This window comes from Gekko japonicus, unplaced genomic scaffold (assembly GCF_001447785.1).
Source record: "Gekko japonicus isolate JY-2015 unplaced genomic scaffold, Gekko_japonicus_V1.1 scaffold29, whole genome shotgun sequence".
Classification (NCBI taxonomy): domain Eukaryota; kingdom Metazoa; phylum Chordata; class Lepidosauria; order Squamata; family Gekkonidae; genus Gekko; species Gekko japonicus.
Window position 1 is genome coordinate 413,279 of NW_015172003.1, and position 14,317 is coordinate 427,595.

The 14,317-nt window shown below is 43.2% G+C and overlaps 1 protein-coding gene across 1 annotated transcript in view; it reads left to right on the plus strand.

Annotated features, from left to right (window-relative positions):
* The window catches only part of SUFU (SUFU negative regulator of hedgehog signaling), a 124,902-nt gene extending 118,025 nt beyond the window's left edge, over positions 1-6,877 (plus strand). Inside the window, exon 13 of the mRNA XM_015420093.1 lies at positions 83-6,877. Within this exon, the coding sequence (XP_015275579.1) occupies positions 83-172 (90 nt within the window). The 3' untranslated portion in view covers positions 173-6,877. The remainder of the gene's footprint in view (positions 1-82) is intronic.
* Positions 6,878-14,317: the final 7,440 nt, after the last annotated feature.

The window sequence follows — 14,317 nt, forward strand, 5'->3', positions numbered from 1 at the left end:
TCTGTAGTAGTATTTTCTGTTTGCTTTGTATGTGGTGGATCATTATAAGGTATATCAACTAACAGTTTTCATTGCCTTACAGTTCAAACTTCCAAAGGAGTATAGTTGGCCTGAAAAGAAACTGAAAGTCTCCATCTTACCTGATGCTGTATTTGACAACCCACTCCATTAAAGATGACTGACGCCCACAAGCAACAGCTTACTGTATGCTGCCCAGTGACTCATGGGATAATTAAAGCAGTGAAAGCTCTTCCTACAAATAAGAGGATGTTGCTCCATAACCACTGCAAACAGAGGAGGAGTTACTCAATAGCAGAGTCCAGCCAGAACTGAATCCTGGTATATGGCTTTCTCCTTTTCATCATGACTGAACTCTGAACACCCTGCATACAAATGCGTATATAAGAGTGAGAGAAGTATTTAACTATGAATAATAGTGATAAGAATTCTTTCCCTCTTTTAGCTGGCTCCAGATCTCCCTGCTGCCTTAGCTCAGGATTTATGCCCCTCGTCTACCTTTAGCCACACATTTTTCTGGTGTCCAGTGGTTTAGATGTATGTTCCACAACTCAGAAACCATTTTTATCTAGGTATCTCCTAAACAGAATTCTTTATTCATTGAGAATTCTTATTGCTCCACAAAGGATATGGCATTTCACCACATGCATGTGAACTGAAGAAATACTGCGGTGAAACTTGGTATGCTTTAAACTGAGAGAAACAGTCTGTGCTGTTATGTCTCAGGCTTTATCTGCCGCATTAGTGCAAACAAAGGCAGTTGCGTTCTGTGCTAATGCTTAAATATGTGAATTCTGGAGAAGTGATGTTCTCTGCATTAGACTAAATTGGAGGAGATGGAATGTTTTTCTACTTTTTAAAGTGCCAAATTGTCATCAAACATTTCTCTTGATAGATTTGGCCCTCCTCCTGCTTCCTGGTTTTCAGCTTGTTTCACTTTTCTTGATGATGTTGGTTAATATGCTGTGATGTCATAGAGGTGCTTGCCAACTTGACCCAGGTAACTGAGTGCTTAAAGGGTATTTTAGCGCTGACCTGAGGCCTTTGAGCATCTTGCTTGAAATTAGCATACCTCTGTTCACTTTGCGTAGAGAAGATAACTCATGGCTCAGATGTTGGGAGCCTTCTTAGAGAAGAATGCCCTGCTGTGCAAAATTGTGCATATTTACTGGAAAGCATTTTCAGCTGCCTTTGTTGGTGCTTACTCTTAGATGCATGTGCAAGGGATCCATAACATTAAGCCCATCTCTCAATTGGCCATGGGCAAAGAGTCCCAAAAAGTTCTCTTTACCAATAAAGTAAAAATTAAAAATGTTGAGTTCCCCCCCCCCCGCACTCTTGAACCATGGCAGAAAGCCAGAAAGTGTCCATACATAATGGGTAGATGGCTTGTCAGACTCATGTGCAGTCTTGGTGCAGGCATTTATTGTGATACTACTTCCTGTCTGAAATTTGTTATAAAGTTCCACCAAACTTTTCAGTCTCATTGCAAAGAAATAACAAATGATCCATTAATGAAAAGATCCCTGGGAGACTATTGCTTCACCACCTCTGAAAATGTAAAGCTTTCCACAGAGCACGTATTTGTGCTGAAGTTGTAGTGTTTTATTTTTAATTCACATATTTGGGGAGACATACGTTTTATTTTAATGATTCAGACTGTTCTCAAATGTACATGCAAACACAAATTATAATTTTCAGAGTTACTGCCTGGTTTTGGGACTGCTAGTCTCTGAAATACAGACCTTGCCATTGTGCCTATAGACAACTGAACTTCCTAGAGACAAAAGAACCACCTCCTTAACTCCCTATCCTAACCCTGCAGAAAAAAACCAAAAAAGACAGCAAGGACAGGAGTATATCCAAACAAAGGATTAATTTTGGGAAAGAAAATACAGTGATTATTTTCTTTTCTTAAAAGCCTCATGGAAATTGACTATCATTCCAAATAGCTTGTTCACTTGGCAAGCTGGTTTTGTTTTCTGTAGGAATTTTGTCGAGAGGGGAGCAGTGCAAAAAAAATTTCTGTGCTGGCTTTCTTGGTTGAAAGCTATGAGTCAAAATGGCCGCTTTGCTGACTTTTCTTTTAAAAACTGTGGGCCTGTTCCCAACCACATGTTTAGTTGTCCTACTCTGAAGCTAACAACCTGGGGGAAGAGTTGCATTGGCAAAAATAAGTTTTTTTGTTTTTAACTTATAGAAAAACCTCCTTAAAGAGAATTAGCATCCATTCTCCTGTGAGGAACTATGTGGTTGACAGATGATAATTTTGAAACAGACAAATGGCCTTTGAGCATTATGTAGTTTCGAAGGGACTGTTACATTGTCCATAGGTTCCCTTGGGAAATACTAGGACCTTAGCTTTTTAGTTAAAATAAAGCAAACTTTGGGATGGGATGATACACTAGTATGTTTGATAGATACATAGAATGAAGGGCTGGATGTCACTGTTTTAGATTGTTATGCTTTGGAAGCTGATGAGGCTGTCATGCTGTATTGATCCCAATTCAAAGTCTAAGTTAATGCAAGCAGAATTAATTAGGGATGGAGTGTTGCAGTGTTCAAGCAGGCCAAGCAAAGTGTCATAGTAGAATCTCACAGAGACACTTTTTTTAAAAAAACCAAACCTTTAGCCTTCACTTGTAATGCTGTCACTTGCATGTTATTGCCAGGGATCTTACACATTGTCTGCACAGAGGAGTCTCTTTGACCTAGCTTTTACAAGCAGCAGCTAAAGTAAATCTCTTCTTGACTGTACCACTTGGAACTGCATTCTCAAATAATTGCATGCTCCTCTCTACCACCCCCCAAACCTCTGATATACAAAACTGTTGTGTCAAGGAGAAACTTGGGCAAGAATCCTGCTCCCTGACAACTGTCTGCCTACATGCGGGAGGAATATTCAGTTGTGTAATCTCATGGAGTTGTTTCCAAAGACAAGACAACCAGAACTTGGGAATCTGTGCAGCTGCTTGAAAATCTTGGAAATCTTGTGCAACTGCTTTGACAGTCTCGGAAATCTTGTGTTTGTGGTGGCTCTCTAGTGAGTCCTTGCATAGCTACGTTCTCCCATTCATCCCTCTGCATGGTTGACCCTTTCACCACTTCTCTCTGTTGATAAAGACCTGAGAGGTTTTCTGTCCAAGGAATGAAATATGTGACATCTGAGGCCAGATTCGTTGTTCTTCCCAAGGGAAATACATGGAATACTACGTAATACTAAACTTGACTACAGAATTCTTGTGTATTTCTTGAGAAGGGTCCTGTTAATTTCAGCTCATAAGTTTGCTACAAAAGTTGGGTGGATTTTATGCTCCACCATAGCATGTTTAATCTCTAGTGCTGCATGAGTATTCCTTTGTGGAGGAAAATAATTGACCTTGCAGTATCTTTATTTAAACTTTAAAAACGATTGTTTGGTATGACTTGCAGAAAGAACATTCCGATTTCATATCTGCTAGAAACTACCCACAAATTATGTCTTGGCAAATCAAAGGTAAAGTGCCCTGATGCACGTTTGTTTAATCAGTAACAGTTTATGGCAGTTTTTGCTGGGAGCTCTTCTTGTTAGCTCCCCAGAAGACGTAATAGAATGGCCTGGGTCTCTCCAATTGATCGTGTATCAGTAACTTTTCATGGGCAAACACTTAGACACTGTGGATAGTTGTGCTGGCCATTTTTCCCCAAAAGTTGGGAGGAAGAGTTTGCTGAGCACTCTTGCTCTCCGCCTACTAGTCACTGAAGTGGTTTGCAAGGAAACGAACTCTGGCTGCTCTTCAGTTGGTTTGCACCTGCTGCTTAATCTCTCCAGCACCTGGAGCTGTAAACACCCTTCCTGCCTCACTGCAACAATTATTAACTTTCAGTGCAGCTGTTGCACCAGGCATGTGCCAGGACAGTAAAAAACTAGCCACTAAAGTAAATGGTAACAAAAGGCTCATTCTGAAGTGTTTGCTAATCTAGTGTGAGTATAATAGTAAGAGAGTATAATAAGAAGGAGCAGCAAAAGTTTGTGTGAGAATGCTGGTCAGATGAAGTGCAAGAGATAAGTAGAGAAACAGAATCTTGTGGCTGGTGTTTGGCCCAAAGTGCTGTTGTGCTCAGGAGCTGGACTCCAGGAAAGTAACTGAGTTTTGTTGTTGTTGTTGTTGTTTTGCCATACAAAGAGCTCCAGGCACATTCCTCTGTATCCAACTGTGGCACTGGAACTCCAGGAGAATTTAGTTGTACATCAGAACTAGAGTCCATCTCATATGCTGTCTTCTCCAGTGGATCAAACTTGAGACAAACAAGCTCCTTCAGTCTGAAGCAGAAAAGCCTCTTCAGAGGACTGATACTTTGGTTGCCCATGAGATCACATAGCTCTCTTCTCTTCCAGAGCACTTTTCAGCAGTCCCACCAACGTGGTTGAGGGTTTTTAAAAAATCAATTACCATACAATTGTTTAATACCATAATCGTACAAATATTTTTTAAAGACTGCTAGAAAGATAGTGGGAGGGACCAACCTAGCAAGAAATGTGCGTTCCTAACAAAGGCAGGTACTTGTGTCATTTGAAGAGCAACAGCACAAGCAAGCTGTTCTGTTTTTATTTGTGGCCCTCTACACCCTCAGATTACATCCGTGTTTTGTTCTGATACATGAATTTAAACCTAGTCTCTGTTCACTGAGTTGATGTTCTACATGTATACTGTAAACCTCTGCAGCATGTTTTGTGCTGCACCCCCAGCCACCCCACTCTGTTTTGTAGACCTGGAATTGGAAGGCCTCTGTCTTGCACATGAAAGCATGGGCCTCACATTTGCAGGGATGCCAATGACGTCCAGGGGTGCTGCAGGGATTGCTTCACCTCTCCCACTCTATTCTTTTAGCAACAGGAGGAAAGCTGTAAACTGCTTTAAAAAGCTCCTTTATACATGATCCATAAGCACAAAAGCACAGGAAGTAGGGTCAGGGGGCAAATGTATTTGCAGAAATGTGTTTAATGCCTTGTGACAAAAAAATGTGTTAATGTTTAACTTTGCTCTCCCCCATTTACCACCATTGTATTTTATAGAAAAAGTGATAATAGTTTTGTATGTTGGCAATCCTGCCTTACTGTGGTATTTCCTTCCCCACCTTTACTTGTTCTGTCTATTTCAAATCCTGCTTTGGTGGGCATCCAAAATGTCAAAAAGAAAATGAGCCTGTAGCAGACGCGAGTTCTAAAAGGATCCCTAGGCTGACCTGTCTCTCCAGCAATTAACCTATGAGCCTTATGCATTTGCTGCTGCTTCGTTTCAGATATGATTCTTTTTCTTCTTGAATTGCTTACAGAGCATAAAATAATAATAAGTGATGCATTACCTTTGTAGTATCGTTCCAGGGCTGTCATAAAGGTGTGTCTTTCCTATTTTCAGCCAGCTGGCTAATAAGGAGGTTGAAAAAGTATTTTGAAAAACCCTCTCCACCTCTGTACTTCATGAGTCACTGCTGAAATTTGAAGTGTCTGATAGCCAAATAACATAATTATCAATAACAGTATGTGGGGTAAGTGGTTAAAGGGCTCCATCAAATGCCTTTTAATTTCAGAAAATTGATTTTTTTAAAGCCCAAATATAGGAATATGCTTGCCAGTTGATCTGGTTTTGTAAACACTTTCTTCTCTCCCTCCTCCCCATTGTTGCCCTTGCTCTTTTCCTAGTGAAGGTGGAAATCAACATGTCTACTGTTGTCTTCCCTGAGGTGGTTGATGGCAAAGGTCTGCATCCATCACTGCTGTTCTACGTAATATAGGGAAGAGGGATGATAGTATATGTTGTTATAGCATAGGCACTGCAGTAAGCAAGGATGACCACTGCCAAACCTAGTTAACATTTCAAGAAAATACAGGAGTATGCCTTACAGGGGCAGCTGGCTCAGGCTTAAGCAGCATATCCTTTAAAAGCTGGCCCTTCACCACTGAGTGATGCTTGATAAAGACTTCACCTATCTTAGGGAAAGCAAAACCTTTTAAAGTGATTAACAAGTGAGTTAATTCAAAAGATCCTGTGCTCTTACCATTTGACGCCTCTATTTCCTGGAGTGGCAATTTATAATATCAACAGAACCAAAATGCCATTATGAAGAAGCACCTCAAAATCATGAGCCTCATGGTCTACCCTTAAGCTCCTGTCCTGCGCTGGACCTGGGGGAGAGAGTATAGCAAATCCAAACATTGCTGCAGCTAGAAATGATAAATGAGAGTTTTATAAAAGGAATAAATTGATGTAGTGCCACACTTCAAGTGAAAGAAGAATCACCATTTTCTTGAAACAGTTTTATCTCCATAGGAACCAGCTCTGTTGGGGGGGGGGGGGAATTAATTGTTTTTTTACTGAGGGATAGAGCTCTCTTGCTGGTTGTTACTACAATTCTATATTTTGGATGACTGTAGTGCTAGAGAACTTTGAATGGAGTTGTTCTGTTGGGGGGGGCTAACCGTTAGACCTTTCTCAACTTTTAATTCTGACTGCTGTGGCTGCTTGGATAAGCCTCGGCTAAGGTGAACCTTTTTGTAGTTCATCTCTGTGTATGTGTGTTGTTGTCCCTTACAAAACCATTAAGGACTCTGCAGAAGCCGGTCTGAAAAAGGCTTGCTGTGCCTGCAGTGAGATTTTCAGTACTTTCTTAGTATGCCTTTTTTTCTACCAAAAACAATGGAAACCTAAACTAGGAGAGGTTTCAAAAATATTTTATATTAGTTTCTAATGTATATTCTTACAGTGTCACAGTGCTGGTGTGTTCACCTGCACGAAGCTACTTTTTGTAATATTTTTGTGAATCACTAAGCTTTCCCCTCCTCCTGTGTATTCAAGGTGCATTAAACTTGTTTGCATAATTGTCTTGTGTGCATTTATTGAGTGACTGCAGAAGTGATAAAGGTGGCTTTATTCTCTCCTTCTTGTGTGACTTGCTTGTTTCAACTATTCTTTTCAAGCTGCAGCCAGGTTAGGGGGCCCTTTTGTGTGTACATACAACAGAAACGCTCCCCCCTGCCGCCTTTGCTTATCAACAGTCCTCTGGTCTGTTCTCTTCTGCACTGTGTGACCTGTCTCGGGAAAAGGGGTTGTATTTATTAATGATAATTACCATTGCACTCTTAAAAGTCCAAGTTCTTTATCATCTTCATCCTCACAGTGACCCTCTGAGGTAAGTTGTACTTAATATTTTATGAGACTTTATATTTAAGAATTTTTTATCCAGCTTCTTTGGAACAGTTTGAAGCCGCTAATAATAAAAATACAGAAAATTACAATAATCTTTTTTTTAAAATAAATTATTAAATCAAGTGCCAAAAACTCACTGGCAAAGAACAACTTTGCAAAGTTTGTCAAACCTAACCCAGAGTAGGTGGTTTCCTGACTTCTGCTGCTTCTGCATGGAGATGGCAGATGATCTTGCCATTGAAGTTTGCACTTGTCAGGAGTCCAGGATAATAATAATAAGAAGAAGAAGAAGCTGCTGCCGCTGCTGCTGCTACTCGGGAGACCTGAGCTGGTGAACAGGCTTGTATAGGGAGAGGTGGTCCTTTTGAGCATGGGAGTCCCACAACATGAAGGGCACCAGCACCATGAACAGAGCCTGAAAACAAATAGGAATTGGATGTAGTTGTGCAAAAATTGGTATTTATTTATTTATTTATTTATTCAATTTATACCCCGCCCTCCCCGCCAAGGCAGGCTCAGGGCGGCTTACATAAAATGCATATTAATAATTAAGTATGTGTTACTTAAATTAATAATTAAATACAATTAAAATCTATCAAAGAAACAACCAAAACCCATAAACAAATCAGTTATCCTAAAGTGCTGGAACAAATTTGTATGCATCACCCTGCAACCACTTACAGAGAAGTCATGGCTTTCTGTACCAGTTGGAAGTTTCCATGTAACCTTCCGGGACACCACCTCTATGAAATAAATTCCAGTAGTCCAAGCTTGGAGTTACAGAAGCATGGATCAAAGCAGCATGGCCAGCTGAATCTGAGAGGGATGAGTTTCAGAATCAGATGTAATTGGAAGAAGGCACTGCTGGCAGCAGTGCCAGGCTGCTGCATGACGGAGTCTGGGTCCCTGAGAACTCTCAGACCGTTAATCTGATCAGAAAGGGACAGTTGGACCCCATTTGATCTTCTCTGAAACATCTACTTACTATTGTTAGGTAGAGGATAGAGGATTATATTCTCATCCAGGAGTCTTTGATTCAAGTCATACCTCTGTAAGTTTCATAGATGGGGGCTGCTCATATGATTTTTATTCACAGGATTGCAGGTGGAGAGTAATAGTAACCTGTTGAAGGCCACCTAATTTGTGCCTGGAATCTGAGTCCAGTACACTATCCATTGAAAGACCAGCTTTAGAGAGACCATTCTATGAATCAACTTCTGTATGTTTTTTTTTTTCCTTTGCATAAGGTAGGTATTACCACATTTATATGACCAGGTTCTCCTGTAAAGCATCTTTTGAGTTTTATGTACTTGATAGGAGAACCTTGCCCTTCAATGCATTGCAAATGGGACATGCAAATGTGTTGTTCACCCAAATATAATTTAAATGAGAAAGGTGGGCGGCTATCAGACAAAGGCATAAAGCAAAAATATCACTGAAGTAATGATGCAATGGCTTCTGTAGCAGCACTGAACAATTTTGTGGTCATGCGTTTTATATTCTGGTCATAATTGTTTTAATAAAGGATGAGGTAGAATATCTTGAATGGGAGGCTAGGGAATTGATGGGCAGAGCAAGGGAGATGAGAAAAATGTTCTTTCATCCATCAAGAACGTAGACTTCATTGGGGTACCTTCCCAGAGACTGAAACTTGCTCTGCAGCAAAAAGAGCCAAAATCCCAAAGACTTGCTTTCTTGAAACAACACTGTATGTTGTGGGAAGTCAGTTCTGTTGCAGTACAGTTACACTGACAGCAAATGAATCAGATGTGTGTAGCAACAGCTTGGTGAGTACAACTACAAATGCTAAACGATGACCTAGAGCAGCTTCCCACCCACCCTGTACTTGCATGGTGGACCAACATTGTTTGTAAATTGTGTATGAATTAATAATGGATGTAACACGGATTACCTTTCCTACACAGGGTCACTGGTTTTTCATCAGAACTAAGCACCTGCTTTATTGTGTCATTGCGCTTTATTGTACAGACTCTGTGTGCCCTATAAGGCTGCAGCCACAATACAGGATTCCAAAAGCATCTCCAACATGGTTTCAGTACCTTTGAAGGCCAATATGCTTCCCAATATATAAGGCCTGTATATGAAGTACCTGCTTTCAGATTCTTGTGTAGTATCTGCCCCAGTGGCATCAAAGTGTTACTTCTGTCTGTATCATCCAGTGTTTCCGTTCTATATGGAGGAAGATGTTCCAAACTATAAGTATCTCTTTACCACTGAGATCTTTAGTTCATTCATTACTTGTCGGCATTCTTATCCTACAAATCACAGCCATGTAGATCTGAAAGTTCAAAAAAGGCTTGTCTAGATTAGGGGTCCCCCGCATGGAGCCCACCAGGATCTTTCCTGATACCCACCAAGTGTTCTCAGAAAGTGAGTGGAGCCAGGTGGGACTTTTGCCCAGCAGGGCTTCTGATTGGTCACTGGAGATCTGATGGGCTGTGCATATTTTAAAAAATGGTTCAGTATAGGCTTGCCAAGACCCCCCGGGGGGCGGGGAAACCCCTGCCCCAGAGGCCCATTCCCTGCCGCCGCCGGATCGGGCCCCGGGGGGAACTCCACCCCGACGTGCATGTCACCAGGAAGTGACGCAACCACGCTGGGCACACTCGGGGCGGGGCCACAGTCATCTGAGGGAAAACTCTATGGTTCCCCCTCAGATGGTTGTGGCCCCGCCCCCAGTGTGCCCAGCGTTGTCACGTCACTTCCTAGTGACGTGGATGTGGCGCGTGCGGGCACTCCAGGATCGACCCGGGAGTCCCTCGATCCGGAACAAGGTGAGACTTGGCAACCCTAGTTCAGTAGCTGCTGCCACCCTGGCACAAAGCAGTTTCTAAACAAAATGTCAAGAGTCCCCAAACATTTCTATTTATTTATTTTATTCTATTTATATCCCACCCTCCCCACAAGTGGGCTCCGGGCGGCTTACAGAATTGGTACCCAGTACCATAAAACCATACAAAGATTAAGACATTCCAAAACGTTTAAAACAATCCAGTAAACAAGTGCTAGTGCTGATGATCGTCTATCAGTAGTTCAAATGGCATATTGTATAACATACAACCAATGTTTCTAATTCCATGGTCTTTGGCATTGTGTGGTAGTGCGGCGCATTCTCCAGGCCTGGGCAATCCAGGGCACCTTTGAAAGTCTGACACAGGGTGCTGGGCATAAACCACAAAATGGCTGTGAAGGGGGGGGGTGGGGGGGGGGGGGGGGGTTTGAGGTTATGCATAGTTCAAATATGAACTCTTCAGCATTTTAGACAGGAGTTCTGTTTGACCAGGTGTTTTATAAAATTAACACACAATTTTAAAATATTGCCTTGCATACACACAGCTTGTCTTCAGTGCTATGGTGAAGATCCTTGTGCTACAGTGGCAGCTTCTGCCATATCGATGGGTTTTAAAATCTGCACAGCCAGTCATGTCCCGTTGGGGCCCCAGTTGCCCCGCTTGGTGGGTGCCAAGAAAGGTGTCAGTGGGCACCATGTTGGGGATCCCTGTTTTACAGGCTGGATCGAAGATCTGCAGTGGGGCTACAGCGAGAGTAGACGGGGATCAGAACAGAACCCATCCTGGGTTTTTTTAATTAATTGTATTACTTATTATTCAGCAAGAAGTCAGTGTTGCCATTTAAGCGTGGAATATGGTATCTGGTGTATAGTGAGCATCCTGAATTTCTTAGTTTGCCGTTTAAGATTAAAGTCCTTGATATGGAAGGCAACTTCAGATAAAAGGCTTTGGAAGGTCTTTTAACAATTAGGGAATATGGGCTGTATGAAGATTGTTCCCTGCACAGTTCCATGTCCTTCACACCAGTGTTCCCTCTAAGCTGAATTAGGGTGAGCTAGTTCATAGTTTTTTAGCCTCCAGCTCACACATTTTTGTCTTAGCTCACAAAGGAGGGCCCCAGAGCAAACTAATTTATGCAGTAGACAAATCACTCACTCACAACTTTAATGCTAGTCCCTCACAAAGTAGAGTTTTTGCTCACAAGATTCCACAGCTTAGAGGGAACATTGCTTCACACCTGGGGAATAGCACCAATAGCAGCCCCACAAGCATAGTGGTTAGGAGCATGAGCTATGAACTGGAAGCCCACAGTCCAAGTGTCAGCTCAGTTCTGCGTGGAGTTAAGATTTGAAATAACTGTATCAGACACAACCTGTGATTTTAAAAATGTCCCTACTTCTGAAGCCCATGTTTTCCCCAATCTCCATTTCCATCTTTCCTTCCATGTCCAAATTGTGTGATCCCCCCCCCCCCGTGATGTGAATATGTGCAGATTTGCTTTATTCCTGATCTAAATTCTGTGACCAGAATAATCTCAGTGCAGAATTTGGAGGGGAGGGTGTTAAGTGCCTGCAGAGAATTGTCATACATGATTAATTGTTGCACTTTCCTTATACGCAAGAGTCCATGGGTGCATATTGAGGGAGGCACAAAACAGCTAGCTAGCAAGGGGAGGTGGCTTACTCAGCCATTTAAAGAGAGAGTTGTATGCTTGGTACCCTGAGGCAATATGCATCTAGCCTGGGGTGTACTGTTAATATTTTACCTGCTTTGAGGTTAGACAGAATGCTAAGTACCTATTGAGGCTGGAGGGGGCCTGAGGCAGTTCCTTAGGGCTAGTGGCCTACAGGCAACTCTGGATTTGTTCTTGCGGACCAGCTAATTCTGAACTCTAAGCAGCGCAAAGCTAATATTGGGGCTGGGATTGCATCTCTACCACAGCTGAATCTTTTCTATCACCCCATAACTGATTCCAGTTCTTGACTGTTTCTTAACTTGTCATGGACAGTTAAGATAAACTTTCCCATAGCTGAACTGCTGAGCCTGCTTTTTTCTAGCAGGTGGTCAGCTAGATGAAACTTTTGAGTTCCCTCCCCCGCATCACTGTTTCCAAATGGTGAAGATGCCCTGCATTGCTTTCACCACTGGTGCAAAGGGACAGGCATTGGGCACTGGTGATAGAGCTTTCACACCAGGAATTTTCTGGCATTCCTCTCTCTTAAAAAAACCCCCAAAACCTTCAATACATGTTCTGCAGTGACTCAGCACTAGCTCTTGAGAGCATGGCTATCATAGTTGCTTTTTTGTTCTTTCTTCATGTATACTCTATAACAAAATATCAACATGTAAGTAGTATCCCTCCAGCCATCTTTCAGTTTCCCCTCCCCATTCCTTTCCAGGCAGTTGGGACAAAAATCACCAGAACCGTTCCCCCTTATATCTCTGTAATGAAATGACTGATGACTTCATTTGATAAAACAAAAACTGGGCATTCTGAGGAAATAACCCACAAATACTAAGTGTTACTCTCCAGACCACAGGTATTCACAGTGGTTATTATTTTAACAGGAGTTCTGTTTATTCAGGCAGTAAACAGGCAGCCTCCAAAAGGGGCAACTCAGCATTTACTGGAAAACAAAAGTAAAAATGGTAGATGCTAGAATGTGCATCCCATAATAGTCCAGGCCTTTCTAAATGCTTTACTACAGACATAGATAAATGGTAATAGATTGTTTCAGCATTTTAACAATTGCTGTTTGTCAAACTTGAAAACAACTGGTATGGCAGGGACAAAATGTTAGAAAATGGCACCTTTGCAGCACAACAAAAGTACACCATGCCTTCCACATGGTGAGGTAATGTACTTGGACTGTATTCCTTCCAAAAAGATTGAAGTAAAGCAAGTTTGGTAAAGTACACTACAGACAGGGAAAACCTGGAAAGATAAGGATTAGAGCATGACATAATGTGGATGCTCCAAAAACAAAAAGGTGTTCTTACTTTGGAAATGACAGCAAAGAAAAAACATATATAATGTGCAAGCAGTCCATTAGTGGAAATTACTGCTAGATCCAACAGAATCAACTGTACCAGTGGAACTGCAGCCTAAGAAGGGAGTGTAGGTAAGCACTCTGATCTTCTCTTGCTCTTTATCATTACTTGGTTTAATCATATTGTTTATATGACATACAGGAATGAAAGTCATATCTACAATGTATCAATACTGCCTCCCTCTCCTGATCCAGGCCCACATTCTGCCACTGCACCAAGTTGCCTCTGGAGCAAAGAGCTCTAGGTGACGCAAGTGAGTGACTCAAGCTCAGGCCTCGGTTCCTGCCGGAGCGCACTGGAGCACCGCTCCACCAGTCAGGAGCCCAGGGGGTGGGCACATAAGCCCCGCCCCCTGCTCCCACCAGCCATCAGTTGGGACACGGGAGGGGAGAAACATTCCCCTGCCTCCCTGAGCCCCGGGGTGGTGGCCTTGGACTCGTAGGGGCAAATTCCACCTCTCGTGTGAGAGGTCATTCTGGCTCCCCCAGCTCTCGGGAGGGGCTCTTTAAAAAGTTATGGCCACCGCCGCTGTTCTCAGTGGCAGCTGCGACGCGGGGGGGGGGCAGCACGGTGAAACGTTCCCTTGCCTCCCTGAGCCCCGGGGTGGTGGCCTTGGACTCGTAGGGGCAAATTCCACCTCTTGTTTGTGATGTCCGAGTGGACTCCTTAGTTCTTAGTTCTCCCCCAGCTCTCGGGAGGGGCTCTTTAAAAAGTTATGGCTGCCGCCGCTGTTCTCAGAAGCTGCTGCGATGCCCGCATGGGGGGGCGAAACATTCCCTTGCCTCCCTGAGCCCCAGGGTGGTGGCCTTGGACTCGTAGGGGCAAATTCTGCTCGGACATCACACGCCAGAAGTCATTCTGGCTCCCCCAGCTCTCCTTTGGGGCTCTTTAAAAAGTCATGGCCGCCACCCGCTGTTCTCCACGGCAGCTGCGATGCCCGTGGGGGGGGATGTTCCCTTGCCTCCCTGAGCCCCAGGTGGTGGCCTTGGACTTGTATGGGCAAATTCCACCTTTTGCATGTGATGTCCGAGTGGCAACGCGCGAGAGGTCATTCTGGCTCCCCCAGATCTTGGGAGGGGCTCTTTAAAAAGTTATGGCCGCCGCCGCTGTTCTCAGTGGCAGCTGCGACACTCGCACCAGGGGGCGGGGCGAAACATTCTCTTGCCTCCCTGAGCCCCGGGGTGGTGGCCTTGGACTCCTATGGGCAAATTCCACCTCTTGCGTGTGATGTCCGGACATCACACACAA